Source organism: Ostrea edulis, chromosome 3 (assembly GCF_947568905.1).
Source record: "Ostrea edulis chromosome 3, xbOstEdul1.1, whole genome shotgun sequence".
NCBI lineage: Eukaryota > Metazoa > Mollusca > Bivalvia > Ostreida > Ostreidae > Ostrea > Ostrea edulis.
The window spans coordinates 86,001,556-86,017,799 of record NC_079166.1 but is presented as its reverse complement, the minus strand read 5'-3'; the positions used below and the strand labels follow the sequence as shown (position 1 = coordinate 86,017,799).

Here is a 16,244-nt window from a genome sequence, read left to right as displayed (position 1 = left end):
TTGATATGTACAGTTGAATACATTCAGTCATATGGATGTTGTCCATTTTACAATGCTACTACCAAAGGTAGTGAATTTTAACAGTCACCATTTCTTTTTCACCCAGGGACTGACACTAACGGCTGTCCGATTGTCCGGGACAACTTAAAACGGTGGTCGGACAACTAAGTTCTGTAGTTTACCTGTCCGATGGGACAACCAAAAATAAATGAAGGGTATCCGTGAAATTTTAATAAATTCTACGTGAAAAGAGTCCTTAAAGTTTTTGAAGTACATCTCGTCGATAGAAATAATCTGATAATCAATATGGCGTTTTTCTGGTTTTCCCTGATCTAAATTTAGATTGTTCATTAATATCGACCAATCAGCTTCACGGTGTATTTTAATCGCGCCAATCAGATGTCTCTATTGTCGCGTGATTCTTGGAAGTGAACAAACAGATATAGAACACTTTTTCCGAAGTTAAAATTCAATAATTTTTACGAAAAACATGTCCAAAATGAAAAATTATCAATAGGTTATCAAATAATAATTTATTAAAAAGAATTTAAGGGGAATATTCTCTGATTATTTGATCCATTATAGTCTTAAATAAAACATATTACGACGTAAGAAATGACATGTCAGCTTGATGCCAGAAATGAGTGTCATTCAGATCGGGCATCATTTCTACATCATAATCTTTATTAGTTTATAAGTTGAAGACCGTCTGACAGCAGACATGGCACAACAATTATCGTTGGCAAAGTATTTTAGTGGGGTAAAAGATCGTGAAAAGCGACAATTTTCGGACAAGTACATTTTCCATTCGGACAACCTAAATTTCATGTTAACTTGTCCGTAGGGACAGGTTGGTATTAAAATTAGTGTCAGTCCCTGTCACCAGCATAAAATTTTAGGATGGCATCAAATACATGTACATAAATCATTTTTTATCAAAATATGCAAGTTCAGAAACAAGACTGGTGCCTTTGTGTATTATTTGAATTTAGTTTTGAATCAGTTGTCAACTTTTGTGTTATATTCAGAGTTTACCTCAGTACTATTTCAATTTGGTTCATATGTCATTGTTATGCATACAGTAAAGCAATTTAAAAGCTCTTGAATTTATATGCTGAACTGATTTTCTAGGGGTATCCATCCTTCATTTCCTTCCATAATTATTCAATGAGTAAGTCTCCTGTAAGGACACGTCGGTCTGTAAAAAGGTCACGTGGTACCCCTACTGGAGCAACTCCACAGCAGCCACAGAAGGTATTTGAGGAATAAGAATGTTATCTCAATCACTATATGTGAATTTTACAATTAGATAATAGATACATATAATGTAAATTCATATCTTTGATCTGATCATACAATATTAAATGAATTTGATAAATAATGCACTTTATAATGAATACTGCTATATTATAGTTTGGCAAAGAAAATGTACGAAAACAACAATGGACCAAAGAAGAAAGGGCTTCATTGAGGAATTATGTTTCCATCAATGGTGGAGTACCTCTTATAAACTCTGAGGAGTTTTGGCAGAACTGTGCCAGTCATCTTTCAGAAGTTCATGGTTGTTCAAGAACAGGTACATAACATATGTACTAAATAGTCTGTTGTTTTAAAAATAATGTACAAGTGTCAAGTACATGATGAATAAGACGTTTGAAATTTTTGTCACAGTAACAAAGGATATAGTTAGAGAAAAATTTGCCGTATATTGCTTTTGGTTTGTCTGCCTGTTCACAAAACCATTTATTTAAACAATATTTTATTAAAAATGAATAGGATTGGGCAGCAGGCACAGACTATATATATCAAGGTCAGAATGGAAGTGGAACACAAAATAATTATATATATATATATATATATAAACAATATAAACATACATTCACATATATATGCATACATACATATACACATACAAAACCTTTTAAAAACTCTGGGCATCACTTTTGAACAATTAGTGAGGGGATTTTTATTTCTTTTGACTAGATCTTTCTTTGGGTTGCAATTTTTTTTTTACATCATGGCCTTAACCTTGAGGTTTGACCTACTTTTGAAAAAAATTAACCTTGGCCATTTTCAAATTGTTTACCATATGGGTGCATTAATCTTTCACACCCACATCTTTTATGTTTGTGTGGCTTCACTCAAAACATTCTTCACAATTTGTATTTGAGGAGATTTACTGTTGACAATTAGAGAGTAATGCAATGTTATTTTTCAATGTTTTGTTATCAAATTTATTTAATTCAAAGGAGATTCATGTAGACAACAATTCCAGAGGAACAAGTCCTTATTCATGGAAGTGACAGAAGATCCACCGTCTGTAAAGTCTGTCTACATCCAGACACCAACAATTTGCAGGCACACCAAATCTACCTTTACACTTCCTGAAATTCCAGTTTTGATGTATGAAAATTCAATATCTATCATTTACAGTTTCTTTGATATCTTTAGAAATTGCAATGATAGCAAAACTGCCAAAAATTGACAATTTTCAAAAATCCTCTCTAGAACCTCACTTGCTAAAAAACTGAATGCATAGTGATGTAGAACTGGAAGGCCTCTATCAAAAATGTAAATTTTATCATCCCCAGGGTAGAGGTTCTAACTCTGAGTGGGGCCAAACTTGGTATATAATAGTGTATATATCAAATATTATCTTCTTTAATGCTATTGATGCTAAATTGAAACTAAATAGATGTTTAGAGGGAGTAAGTAGTCCTTTACCAAAACTGTAAATTTTATGATCCTAGTGCGTAAGGGTTTGGTTCCAGGATGGAGCCAAAATTATTATAGTGATTATTGTCTTTATTATTTGAAAAACTTCTGTGGGCCTCTTGTTTATTATACAAGCAGCATGTAAAGGTAATGCTTTTGCGTATATCCTTGTACTAGAGTATTTACTAACATCATATTATCACACATTTCTCGAAAGTTATTAGTTGTATTTTCAATCTTGATACTGATTAAGGTATATTATGCCTCTGGTTCAAAGGACGTTTTGTGGGTAAGAAGGATGAAGGTACAATTGGTTTTGAATATAATTTGTAACCACTGAGACACAGTGTTAATCAAATGCACATTATTATTTTAAGGAATACAACTTATCCCATTGATCAAATGGATCACAGTATTAGCTGTCAAGACAGAGCTGATCTTCTAGATACAATTTTGCATGGTAATGCCAATGACATTGCAAATAAAATAATGGAAATCAAACAAACAAGAAATGTGATTGAAAAAATCTTCAAAGATGGCATTGATTCGGATGCAGCTCAGATGACAAATAATAAGTCAGTTTTGTTCAGAAAAACTTTTGAAGATCTACAGTCATTTAAGTGGGCAGATGTTGTCAGTGAAATGGTCAATAGTCAGCCTTCTCTAACAAATATGTTGCTTGCTGTAATGTCCAGAAACAAGGTGACAACAGAGTGTCTTCCAGAAAACTTGGTGCCAAAACTGGGGTTGATATACGGCATATTGATGCAGGAACGTTACCACAAGCTGAGTTTAGTCCAGAGAATGTTGGCTGTTGTTTTAAAAGATGAACAGACACATGAAAAGGTAAAATGTTCAAGTAGTATTTGTTACAAATGACTATCATAATGCTTAGTTTTGATCATTTGTGAATATACAAGTATGGTAAGTGTACAGTATGCAGCTGGTTTCATTAAATATAAAAGGTTAAATGGTAAAATGTGTCTATCCGAACTTGTTTAACTCAAACTCCACATGAACTTACTCTATACTCAATAAATCTTCACTCAGTCTCATGGAGACTTGTGGGTTCGAATCCCACCACTGGTCAAAAGCAGTGTATATTACTTGGCGAAGTCTCCATGAATTATGAACTCCTTATCTGTATTTCTTACCTTAATTTTCTCTATTTTTTTCTCTTTCAACTTTTTCCATTTCTCAGTTATCATGACAGTTATATAATGACTATCATTTGATTTCATTTGTTTTTTGTTTTATTTTTCAAGTAGTTACATGTGTTGGTGTCAGCCTGGAGCAAACCAAGTAAAACTTTGAAAATGCAGTGACATATATTTATGAACATAATTTATGAAAAGTCCTTTTGGACTTTGAATATATATATACCCTCTGTGATTATGTATACAATTAAATAAACAAAAAGATTATATACAATGAATAAACAAACAAATTATTCATGCAGTGAAACATGTAAGAATTATTATACATATGTACAATGTTTATCTATGCAGGTTTGATATGAAAAAAAAATCTTTTCTTTGAATAGGTATTTGATCGATTGGAACCCATTGACATAACAAGCTCATACTCAACATTACTCAGGGTCATAGAGGAAGTTGGTGATTGCTGTTATGATAACATTCTTGGTGAGCTAAAAGATGGGAAAAGGTATCGTCTCATAGGTGATAATGTAAATTTTCAAGTTGGGAAAAAGTTTCAGCGCAGCAATGACAAGAACAATCAACAATATCACTGGTTTGCATCATGTGCTGTAATTCAAAATTGTGAATTTGAACAATACTCAGATGCCACTCAAGGACCAGTAAGAGAGCTTAACATGACACATATATTACCATCTGATTCTGATATTGCTGCTTTGAAGACAAATTATTCCTGTCACATAGCTAAAGTAGCCCAGGAACTTATTCCAGCATTGTCTTTTCTCACTGCTACTGATTTCAGACCTGAATACCCTGACATCATTCAAAAGAAAAATGGGTCAATTCTCCTCCCTGTTCAACCTCTAAATGAGCAATACTACACAGATGTGGTCAAAATTTTGGACTCTTATCAGGAGTTTGTTACAGAAATAAATGAAAAATCAGAAATCAGCTTCAATTCCATACAAATTGGGGGTGATCAATTAACACGCGAGAGATTTTCAGGTGCCAAAACTCTTCGAAGTGGTGCATATACAGCCAAAGAAAGATTCAAGAATCTCTACCCGATATCATTTGAGCTTTTTCATACCTCCATGAACTTTCTGGACTTGATGTTCAAAATACTTTTTAACAAAAAGGTATTTGAAAAAGGAACATTAAATGGAGAGAAAATCAAGATAAATAGGTCATCTGTACATGAAGACGTCAAAAATCATTATGATGATGACAAGGACTTTATTGTCAGCTTTGTAAAATCGTATATTGCTGCTGCTCTCATGGAATATTTTGGTATGCAAGACATGGACTCACCATTAACAAAACATAAACCTCCATCAGACCCCTCAGAACTTAAAAAATGGCAGGATGATGTCCTTGCAAATTTCCTGGATGAATACATATTCCAAAAACATCAGCAAATAAACTGCACAAAGAAAACTTTAAATTTGAAGTTACCAGATGGGACACAGATTCAAATCCATATCCCATTATCAAATCAACAAACTGTAAGGAGTCAGAATAATGGGGATGATGTGTACAACTATGGAGTTTTGGTAATGGAATTGGGACTAATGTTTCTAGAATTTCAGGAAGTTTGTAAAACTCCTGATAGAGCCAGGTTGATGGCAGTTCTGAAATGCATGATGATGATGTTCAAAACAGTAAACAACAATTCAAAGTATGCATTGGAAATTTTGCGTTTTCTGTGCTTTCACCAGTCATCATATAGCCTACAGACCTCATATCAGTCCATTCACGGTCTGTTTGTGAATACACAGGGGAGACTAGACTCATCCATCCCTGCAGACCTACATATGGAGCATATGGTCCAAAAGACCAAATCTATGCTTAAAAGCCTGGGCTCCAACAAAACACCCGAAATCATCATGAAAAGGTCAAAAGCATTAGCTGGAATGGATGCCATCTCTCATCAATATGACACGGACACAAGTGTCATTTTACGTTCTCATCGACACAAATTGAAAAGTGCCAAAGATGATGAATTGAAAATGATGCAAGATATTTGTGAAGTTCATCCATTTAAACATACACCTGGAAGATCTTTTGAATTTTTCAAAGGACTAACTAGTCCTCTTCTCTTTTCTGTTGATGCTGAAAAATACAAGGCTTGGGTGCAACATCATCAGAGCATCCTGGACTATGACTCTGGGAAGTAGGCTACTTAGTAAGTACTTTCTTGACAATTGCACATTCAAATTGTAATCATATTTTATTTAGCAGTAATCATATTTTAGCACCTTTCACACTGCTTATTGTACACCAATCAAGTACTTGTGATGAAAGCAAAATTTACGCATATTGAAACTTTTTAAAATGCATGAATTCCGGAATTTGCTAATCAGTTGATGAGACTGATGTTGCAAGTGCACTATTAAGTAAGTATACATGTATTATCAAAACCTGAAATTATTATTAAGTCCGTGGAATTACAAAAAAGTAGAACTGACATTGGTATTAAAAGTCACAATATATCAATCCATCAATGTCGAACAGAATAAGTTTAAGAATTTTGAAACAATGATAAGATAGAAAAAAGAGAATTAGAAACCACCTCGGGTACATTTGCATTTAACAATGATGAAAGAGATGTCTCATCTCTGATGTACTCAAAACAATGAACAATTGTCTGAAGCTTTTCCTCAGACAAAAGAAATGCTAACTCTCCTGAAGAGTCAGCATTTACATATGTTTGAAGAGAGAGAGTCTCACATGATGTCTTTGTTCCAGTGAGGGAACCTTAAAACCACGGATATTTGATCTGTCATTGCTACACACATCACAACAGTTATTGACACTTTCAATGGGTGCATCAAAGTATGTAGATAGGTACTGTCTCCTGCATGACTTTAACCGAACAAACTCGATCATGCTGTTTTCGACAGGTTTCTCTGCAAGATCAGAGTTATTGAAGTATAAAACAGCTTCTGCTGCTTGGCCATCTCTTCCAGCACGTCCAACCTCTTGTACATACACTGTACAAAAATAAAGGTGATCAATGAAATAAACTTATTCTTTCTAAATTTGTCATTATTCAAAAGAACATATTGAAAAACAAGATATGTTTTAGAAACATGTATGCTCTCCCTCCCATGTAGCAATATTGAACATTATCAACTTTAAATTTAAAAGTCTACCAGTAATTTGATTGATGACCTTCAATATTGTGATCTGAAAAACAACAAGGGTCATCTAATTTTTAGGAGGTACCAGTGTACCAAGTTGAATCATGTATGTCACAATAAGGATTCATAAGATATTAAGCAGACAATATTTCTTATGTCAGGAGTACTTTGACCTTGTGACCTCAATATCAATAGGGGTCATCTACTTTTTAGGATATACCAGTGTGACAAGTTTAATGTCTCTCAAGCTATCTAGAGATATTGATTAGACAACATTTGGTCTGTCAACCAGCAGATGCTAAAGGGATCATAAATACACATCTGGGTAAAATTATTGCATGTTCAGCTGAAAAAATGAATGTCAAGAAGGGTACAAGTGTTCCTTTTAGAAGAATTGTATGTATCACAAATTGTTTGTTTGAGATTTTTGAGTAAATAGTTTACCTTCTGGACTGGTTGGCGGTCCAGCATGAATAATGCGTTTCACATTTTGCAGGTCAGCTCCCATTCCAAGCGCAATGGTGGCCAAGACAACTTTCACTCTGTCATTGTTCTTTAACTCCTCAATGATTTGTGAATTTACCTTAATAAGTATTGATCATAATTAAATACCACTACTATGTTCGTTATAAGTTATGTATATAGAGGTAGACTTTTTATTTTTATTTTTTAAACAAACAAGGCACAAAAATAATGGAAAAGAGGGTATAAGTTTGTAATATTGAACTAAATTTTATTTTGCGAAAAGTAATGTTTTAGAGTCAGTAGCGTGATTCAAACTCGCATTAAAATATCCAGGTACATGTACAGTGAAGGTTCCTGGTAGTGAGACTAAAAATTGAGACAGTAAAGTGTCACTAAGGTTACAGATGCGACTACAGTATTAATATATTCTATAGTCTACCTCTAAACACAAGAATTACTGGATGATATAGAAATTTGGTTTTTCTTTTACATTATGTTACAGATATAAACAAAGCATTAATTGATACTGAATTTTTAAAACATCAAGTAGAACATACATTTTCAGGTTGTGTTGAGTGGTACTGTACAACACGGCTGTTTTCTGGACAAGGAGTACCCAGATACATGTCATCTTTCAATATGCGTTTTGCAAGGTCATAACTGTAGGCACACCATTTTAACTTGGAATATATTATTGTAAGAGGGAAAGAATCTGCATTCATTAGAAGATCAAGAAAAACCGGTTTGTAAATGTAGTCATATGCAAACTCTACTTTGTTATTGCCCCCAGTTGATGGAGGGCGTTCTCGAATAATTATCTTTATGTTGCCATTAAGAATAGGTAATGATCTAAGAAATACAGGCTTTCTCATAGTAAGCTGTGAAGCAATTGTTTTTTGAAGTTTTACAGAAGCAGTGGCTGTTAATGCTAGGACAGAGATGAGGTTTGAGTCTATGGATCTTACGTTGCAAATATTTTTAAACATGGGTCTAAATTCCTCCCCCCACTGTGGAACCAGGTGGGCTTCGTCCACTACAATATATGTTCGTCTGTGAAGTGTTGACATCTTTTCTAGAATACTTGGCTTAGTGATATCCTCTGGATGTCCAACAACATACAAAATAGACTTCAACTTGGTTAAATTGTCACTCTCGTCATCATTTACTAGATCTGATGCTCTTATTGATTTAGAACCCAGTTTTGCAATATCCTGCTCTATGATGACATTCAATGGACATACTAATACAACCAAACACTGTCTATCATATAATGAAAAGTCAACAAAAGGAAGAATTTCAAATATTAAAGACTTTCCATAGCCAGTGGGCAATATTGATATACAGTCATTTTTTAGAGCACTTTTGATTGTTATAACTTGCTTTGGTTTCAGAAAGTTTATTTCTGAACCACAATGTAAATTCAACAGCTGTAGTCCTCTTTTGAATTTAATATTCTCCTCAATGTTGCAAATACCAGCCTAAAGATAGAGATGAAAATGAATTTTAACGACACCTTTGGCAGGGATAGGAAAGTTGAATGTAAATCGGATAAAGATGAATTTAACCAAGATTCAAAAGTAAAGAATGATAAAAAAAAAATCAAACTTGAAAGATGTAGAGAACAATAAAGAAATAAATCATATTTATGAGATAAAAAAATTTTAAAATATTTCTGACTCATACAATAAACAGAATGTACACTAAATAATTATTTGTACCCAAATGATAGAGGCAACTAAACAGACTAATACATGTAAGTATAGGTTGGCAAAAGACAAAAATTATGGAAGCAGCAAGTCTCTACGAAGAAGACATTTTAGATACATTTGTACATGCATTATAATATTAGACATGCTGGATAGTACAGGTATTAGATCATGGTGACCTACCAAATTAGCACTACTTTTGACTTACTAAACATCAGTAGTGGTGGGATTTGAACCCACAAGTCTCCATGAAATAGAAATATTAGATACATGCATTAGAGTAGATATGCTGGATAGTACAGGTATTAGATCAATCATCATGGTAGAAGAATTGTAAAATGGACAACATGCAAATGAATGAATGTATTAACTGTACATATCAAAAGATAGCTTGGGTAAAAAGATGACCATGCATGCAAGGATAGTACAGGTATTAGATCATGGTGACCTACCAAATTAGCACCACTTTTGACTTACTTTAAACATCAGTAGTGGTGGGATTTGAACCCACAAGTCTCCATGAAATAGAAATATTAGATACATGCATTATAGTTGACATACTGGGTAGGGTGTTGGTAACATGCAATTATGAGATTAACAGGGGGTTGGAAATAATTTTAACCTCCCCCATGCAGGCTATACACACCAACATTGAGCATGCAAACAATACAGAAATGGATGCAATATTGGGAGGGTTCGGGGATAAACAATGCAAAACTAAACCCTTTAACTGTATTTGGTTGAGATGACACTGCCTAGAATAAGATATAGTTTAAGTATAAACACTTTCCTCACGTAAAGTATGCGCAACAGTGGGTCAAACCACGTGGAATCGCGATCGAAAACTTTGGTCGTTCTGCTACATTAAATGGGGAGCGACATATGCAAAATTGCATACCAATACACAGATCAGTCATATATACACGGGATGCGATAATAAAATTTCGATGTCGGTACAAGACAATGTAAATATTGGAAGTCAATTTTGACTACCTCCACGTGTTCAAAATGTAAACAATTTTCAGTCTGGTGATTTCGAAGCTATTTTCGTCTAAATAAGTAAAAAGAAACGGGAAATAAAAAGAAAAGAACTTAAGTCAACAAAACGAAATAGTGAAATAAGTTGTTCTAAAGTAAAATGAGAGGGTTTATGTATTCTTTCTAGAGATGAAAACTTACTTTGTCCGCCATTTTAGAATTGCGCAATGTCATACACCAAATCAACCGGTGCCTGACCTCAATGTAGAGAGTGCGCGAACGGAATTGTGGGAAGGGGGACCAGACTAGACCTCAATGTAGAGAGTGCGCGAACGGAATTGTGGGAAGGGGGACCAGACTACAATTTATTAGGCCGTTCAATGAACCTAGTCTTATTTTCTATAAATAGAATTTCGCTGATAAGAACAGCTAACCGGGTATTTCCAATTGTCTAGATTTACCATTAACAAAGTCTAGGGAACAAAACTTCCGATAACATGGATTTTTGTTGTGAATTTTTATGGTACAATGTGATGGACATTAACAACCACTCTGCCAATCAACGTTAAATAATCGTTACAGGATGGATCACATTCCCCGGCCCGTGTATCAGAAGTCCTGTATGTGGGTGTGTGTCGTGAGATAGGGACACCGACAGAAGTGACCTTCAGAAGGGATCTTTGGGACACAGGAGAAATGATAGTGAAACCTTCAGAGTCATATAAAGGACTGAGACAGATGCTGAGTGGTAGTACTAGGGAGGGATTCAGGTTTAAATCATCTGACAAGGATTTCATGTATTGGTACCCTGATCTTAAGGTGATATGTGAGATGTCTCAGTCCACGTTTTATCATCCACCCAGACATATACTTATCTATATGGAGACCTTTGATACTTCCCCGGGATTCGCCAGATTACAACTACTCACGCCGTCAAATCGCCGAATTGTCATGTCCTCACTAATAGAGAGAAACAATACAACAATACTGAATACATTTCAAGTTTATTACTCCGGATGAATACTCATCAATCACTTAGTGGAATTGATCCAGTCCGTGAAGGTGAGAACATGCACGGCCCATGTCACAACTTAAAGTATAAATCTTTTGAAGTTGATATCGCGCTGTGTTTCCATTCCCGTCACTGTCCCTTACCAGCCCTTCCCTGGGTTGATAGATGTTTGACTCGCGCATGGCCGTTAAGGAGTGTACTACAAGCAATTATTAATGAAGGATTTCATCTCGTTCCTATCGCAAACAGACAGACAAATGAAGACTTAGAGTGGAGAATTTCTTTTTCACAAGCGGAACAAAAGCTCGTGTACTCTATGAACCATTGCCAGTTTCTCTGCTACGGAATCATGAAAATAATTTTGAAGGAAATTATTTCTGATGAATTACTCTGTTCATATTTTATGAAAACAATATTATTTTGGAGAATTCAAGAAAGCTCTTCAACTCCATGGATACCATCAACATTGCTTCATCATGTGTGGTTTTGTTTCAAATCCTTGATGCAATGTGTATATACCGGTTACCTTCCAAATTTCTTTATCCCGGAAAACAACATGTTTGCAGGAAAAGTTGTCGGGGCGCAACAGGTGTCCCTGTATCAAAAGTTAGAAGCATTTTACAAAATGGGTGTTGCCTTCTTGTTGCATAGTCTCACTCTGAGAGAGATTCTGATACCGGCCCTCTCCAATCCACACTTTGTAATGCCGACAGGGGAAAGTTACCTGAAGTCAGAAATAGATATTGATATTGCTTTTTGTCGTGAAAGCCGCAGTGACTCACTTAAATCAGATTTCCTTTCTGAAAACATGATGCATTTAAATGTAATAGATCAGTTATTCTCAACCCATCATAATGTTGTATTCCATTATAGGTTGATAAGTGTGCTTAGATCAGCTTCAATGTCATTAAAAGCATGGTGTTCGTGTGTGTCCAAAAAAAAGAGATACAGCATTGATAGGTCAATAGTTCACATGTTAGATCTAGTTTCAAAGTTAGGTTGTGTATCTGATGGTTTATATTTAGCGTTATACTTGTACGATACCGGTAGATATCAAACAGCGCTAACTGTCACAGATAGAGTGAAGCAGAGACTCTCGCAGCCCCATGTCATGTATAACGATACAGTAGACAGACAGAGATACAGTGAGGCGGTAGGTGGTCAGTCTATGTTAACTAAGTTTAGAAAGGCTTGGGCAAGAAATATTATGTTTGATGAAGAGTTTACCTATATTGAAGAATTAAGGTTAGAACAAGAAGTCAGTAACATGAACGGAATGCCAATTTTACATTTGTCTCCCTTTGTGATCGTGCACATGTTATCTGTCCTATGTCACTACAGACTAGGTAACAGGTCACAATATCTACAGGCACTGACAGACCTACACACCCTACTGCTCTATGATGATGGCAGATACGCACCTTTACACCGTAGAGACGTAGACTGGCAGATACTGGGAATCTGTCAACATATTGTGGGGGACTTCCACGGGGCGTTACAGTCTTATCAAGAGTCACTTAGACAGAGACCATATCACAAAATACAGATAGCCACGGAAACTAGAATCGATTTAGTCACAAAACAATAAGAAGACAATACTATTACGATGACGTAGAACACTTATTGTATATGTACATGTAGTATGGGAATTAATAAACAAAAAGAAAAAAAACAGGTTATCAGCACAAAATGTCATATGTATCCCATGCATGTTCTTAATTATCTATTACAGCGCTCATTTGAAGACGTAGACGTTTTGTTATGAATAACGAAGTTTAATATCCGTATGTACAATGTTGTTTGTATTCATCTCATATACATTGAAAAATAAAAAAGAATTATACTCTTTCTGTCTCATACAATTAGGCACACTAGTCCAAAGGTCCATTGGTCCGGTTGTCTACAGGGACCGACATTTTACCGGATCGTGTTGTTATATACTTGTAGTGTAGCTGAATACATCAGTAATTAATTGATTCGCTACACAGAACAAAACTACTGTGACAATCCTAACTCTTGCCAAGTCCCATCGTCTGTCGTAGCAATATTATCAATAGTTAATAAATGTGTATTTTTGTATAAGTCATACATTTTGTGCACAATCTTCTTTTTCACCTCTATATTTTTTCTTTATATTTTGATTACCATAAATTAAATAATATTTAATGGTTTTCCTTTTTGTGATTTGTTTAAGTCCTTGACAACATGTATTTTATTTTCAGAAGGGCGTTCAATGTGGTGGTTCCACAAGTTTACATGCAAGCGAGGGAGGGGGTGTGCAGCCGAAAGGACTGATGTTAGACACGGGAGGAGGGGGGAAGTTTGTCTCTTTCGTGTAGTGGGTGTGGGGTGACTCCCTTAGGGCATTGAGGGAGTGGAATCTGGAGTACATTTCTGACATTTGTTTCGATTTTCACACTTTTTTTAAAACGAAGGGCGAGGGACGGCGTCACGGTGGCGAGTGGTGGAGGACGGTGGCGAGTGGTGGAGGACGGCGTCACGGTGGCGAGTGGTTGAGAAATCGAATATGTAGAATCCGTCCCTCCTCCTCTTTTAAAAGAAATGATACTTGTAAAAATGTAACGATTTCGGCGAAACCCTACCACCGTATCCCTCTTTCTTTCCGACAAAGTGTTTACGACCGTATCAATGAGGGGTCTTTTAACGGGCCAACGTCTGTCACAAAACAAGACTGCCGTTTTTATAGTCATATCCAAAAGACCCAATATAGCCAAACGTTTCGCAAAGGGGTTGTCACTGTATACATATGTTTACGACTTATGTATAACGCGGCCATGGTACGAGGCTCGAACTCACGACCTCCCGGTTACGAAGCGAACTATCACAACCAGTGAAATGTTAGATGATGCATATTGAAAATTACAATACTTATTATTAGTGCAATGCCAATCCAGTGGGTCGGAATGACTGTATTTTTAAGAAAAAAGATCATCGAATATATTAACCAAAATGTTCGCATTTACGGATTATCAAACATAAATGGAGCTTTTCGAATATAGATACCAAAGATCATTTAATATAAATTTTAGAAGATAAATAAGATTTCTGTATATGAATAACAAGATCATCGAATGTAAATCAAAACTGTTCACCCCCCCCCCCCCCCCCTCCCTTGACTATTGAAGGCGTTAAGAACAACGGAAGATAACAATGGGGGATTTAATGGGGCGCGCAGCCCCCCCCCCCTAAATTTTCAAATTTAAGGTAAATCGTGGTATTTTGATTAGAAAAATGTATTAAACGTTATAAGAAGCAATCATTTCTTCCACTCCCGGAGAAATAAATGACAAAATCTTTTGAATTACTTTGATGGGATAAGTTAATTTTTTCCAAAACACCCTAATATTTACGTTATTTTATAAATTTCACGTTATAAAAAATGATAGAAAATAGTACAAATGACTAAATAGGAGTCATATTTCAAGCCCTGTGAAATCCAGGATCGAGCTTCCGAGGCCACTGGGGGCCTGAAGGCGGCCCCCAGACCCCCTGCCTAATAAAGTGCCACCTCTCGTAACCGAAATTCCTGGATCCGCCCCTGGATAAACACATAAAATCAGATATTTACAGATAATACACGAATATGGAAATATGTTAGAAGTATCACAATAACTTCATGGTCGTAAGAACGTTTGTAATATCACAGGCACTTGACGTGTGGATATTACTACACCCCCCCCCCCCTGTTTGATTATTGTTTTTTGGGGTGGCAATAATTTCTCTGAAATGTTTAAATTTCCGGTCTATCTCATGCCTCTTTCGATTCATGTAATCGTTTCATGCTTTTTGTAAGTTTTAAAGGTTGACTTTCTACTGGTATAATAAAATACACGTACGGGGGAGAAGGGGGGGGGGGGGGGGGGGGTCGGGGTAGTAATATCCATACTTCAGGTGCCTGTGTATAATACAAATATATGTGCTCCTGAAGCGGAACTATGGCAATAAAAGAAGCATTCCCATTCAATTTGATTAGTACCGCGTAAGTTATCATTATGTCAAATGTTTTTCAAGCTGATAAGAATCGTTGAGTCTGTCCTAAAACTTGAAATCCAGAAGCGCAGTATTGGGGTTATATGATGGTGAATAATGGCACTGGTTCTATGTACTGTTCATCAGTTCTATTTTCATCTTATATCGAGGGAATATAATTTTAGTCGTTTTTTATTAGCACATGGAATGAACTTTGAAATATTGGCTGTTATTTTTCTATAATCAATTTAGTTAATTAGTGAGAGGACCAAAGGTAAGTATTGACGTCTATGAGAAACTTCCCTATAACCCAGTAAATCTAAATGGAGTTATCTTTCTTTGCTCACAGTCACAGCTCACAGTCAGCGTATCAGCCAGTTTTAGAAGATTCTTGTAAAACCTGTTTTCATACTTTTTTTCAGCGCATGCTTTCTTTGCTACTGTTTGGACAAAGAGGATAATATCGTGCGTAAATTGTAGGTGAACTTCCTGGGTAATGTTGCCATATAGAATTGACAATTTATTTCATATAGAGCATTATAACTCAAATAACTGAAGATATCATCAATAATTTGAAGAGCATGTGAAGTGAGAGCGATATCCCTGAATAGAGATCGACTAACTAGCGCTACATCTACATGTAGCAGTCATTAATCAAATATGTTGATATTTCCCTCTTTCTAATTCCATGGGTTTTAAGATGCTAAAAAGGGTTGATTTTTATATTCAGTTTTTACATCTGGAGACAATTTTAAAAGTAATTTTTTAACTGTCCATCTGAATGGTTTCCTACATCGTAACTCGATCCATTACGTGTTGAGGCACATCCAGAAAGTTTCTAATCGTAGTTGATTGATTACAATCCCCATAATGAGACAGTGATAGTTACTCTTCCAAGCTCTACTCCATAAAGTCATTGAGAAAGACTTACATATTGTTTCAATTCGACAAAGGACTTATAACAACAACTTACCCTAAAATAGAATTAAAAACACCAATCTCTCTCCCTCCCTTTGTGTTACACCCCCTCCCTTTCTCTCGCACTCCTCCCTTTGTGTCGCACCCCCTCCTTTAGTGT

General features: G+C 35.6%; 1 protein-coding gene and 1 pseudogene across 1 annotated transcript; one reads left to right on the top strand and one right to left on the bottom strand.

Moving 5' to 3' along the window:
• Positions 1–2,975: 2,975 nt before the first annotated feature.
• LOC125656365 (uncharacterized) lies at positions 2,976–10,274 on the top strand. The gene is made up of 4 exons (XM_056161043.1): positions 2,976–3,004; positions 3,093–3,561; positions 4,259–6,057; positions 8,046–10,274. Exons 1-3 carry the CDS (start codon positions 2,976–2,978, stop codon positions 6,047–6,049), a joined length of 2,289 nt encoding a protein of 762 aa, XP_056017018.1. The 3' UTR covers positions 6,050–6,057; positions 8,046–10,274.
• On the bottom strand, positions 5,634–8,547 carry LOC125653113 (uncharacterized; annotated as a pseudogene).
• Positions 10,275–16,244: the final 5,970 nt, after the last annotated feature.

Coding starts and splice junctions, on each gene's coding strand:
- LOC125656365 (XM_056161043.1), top strand. CDS start 2,976: ATGCCTCTGGTTCAAAGGACGTTTTGTGG. Junction 3,005..3,092: donor GTTCAAAGGACGTTTTGTGG/GTAAGAAGGATG, acceptor TATTATTTTAAG/GAATACAACTTATCCCATTG. Junction 3,562..4,258: donor ATGAACAGACACATGAAAAG/GTAAAATGTTCA, acceptor TTCTTTGAATAG/GTATTTGATCGATTGGAACC.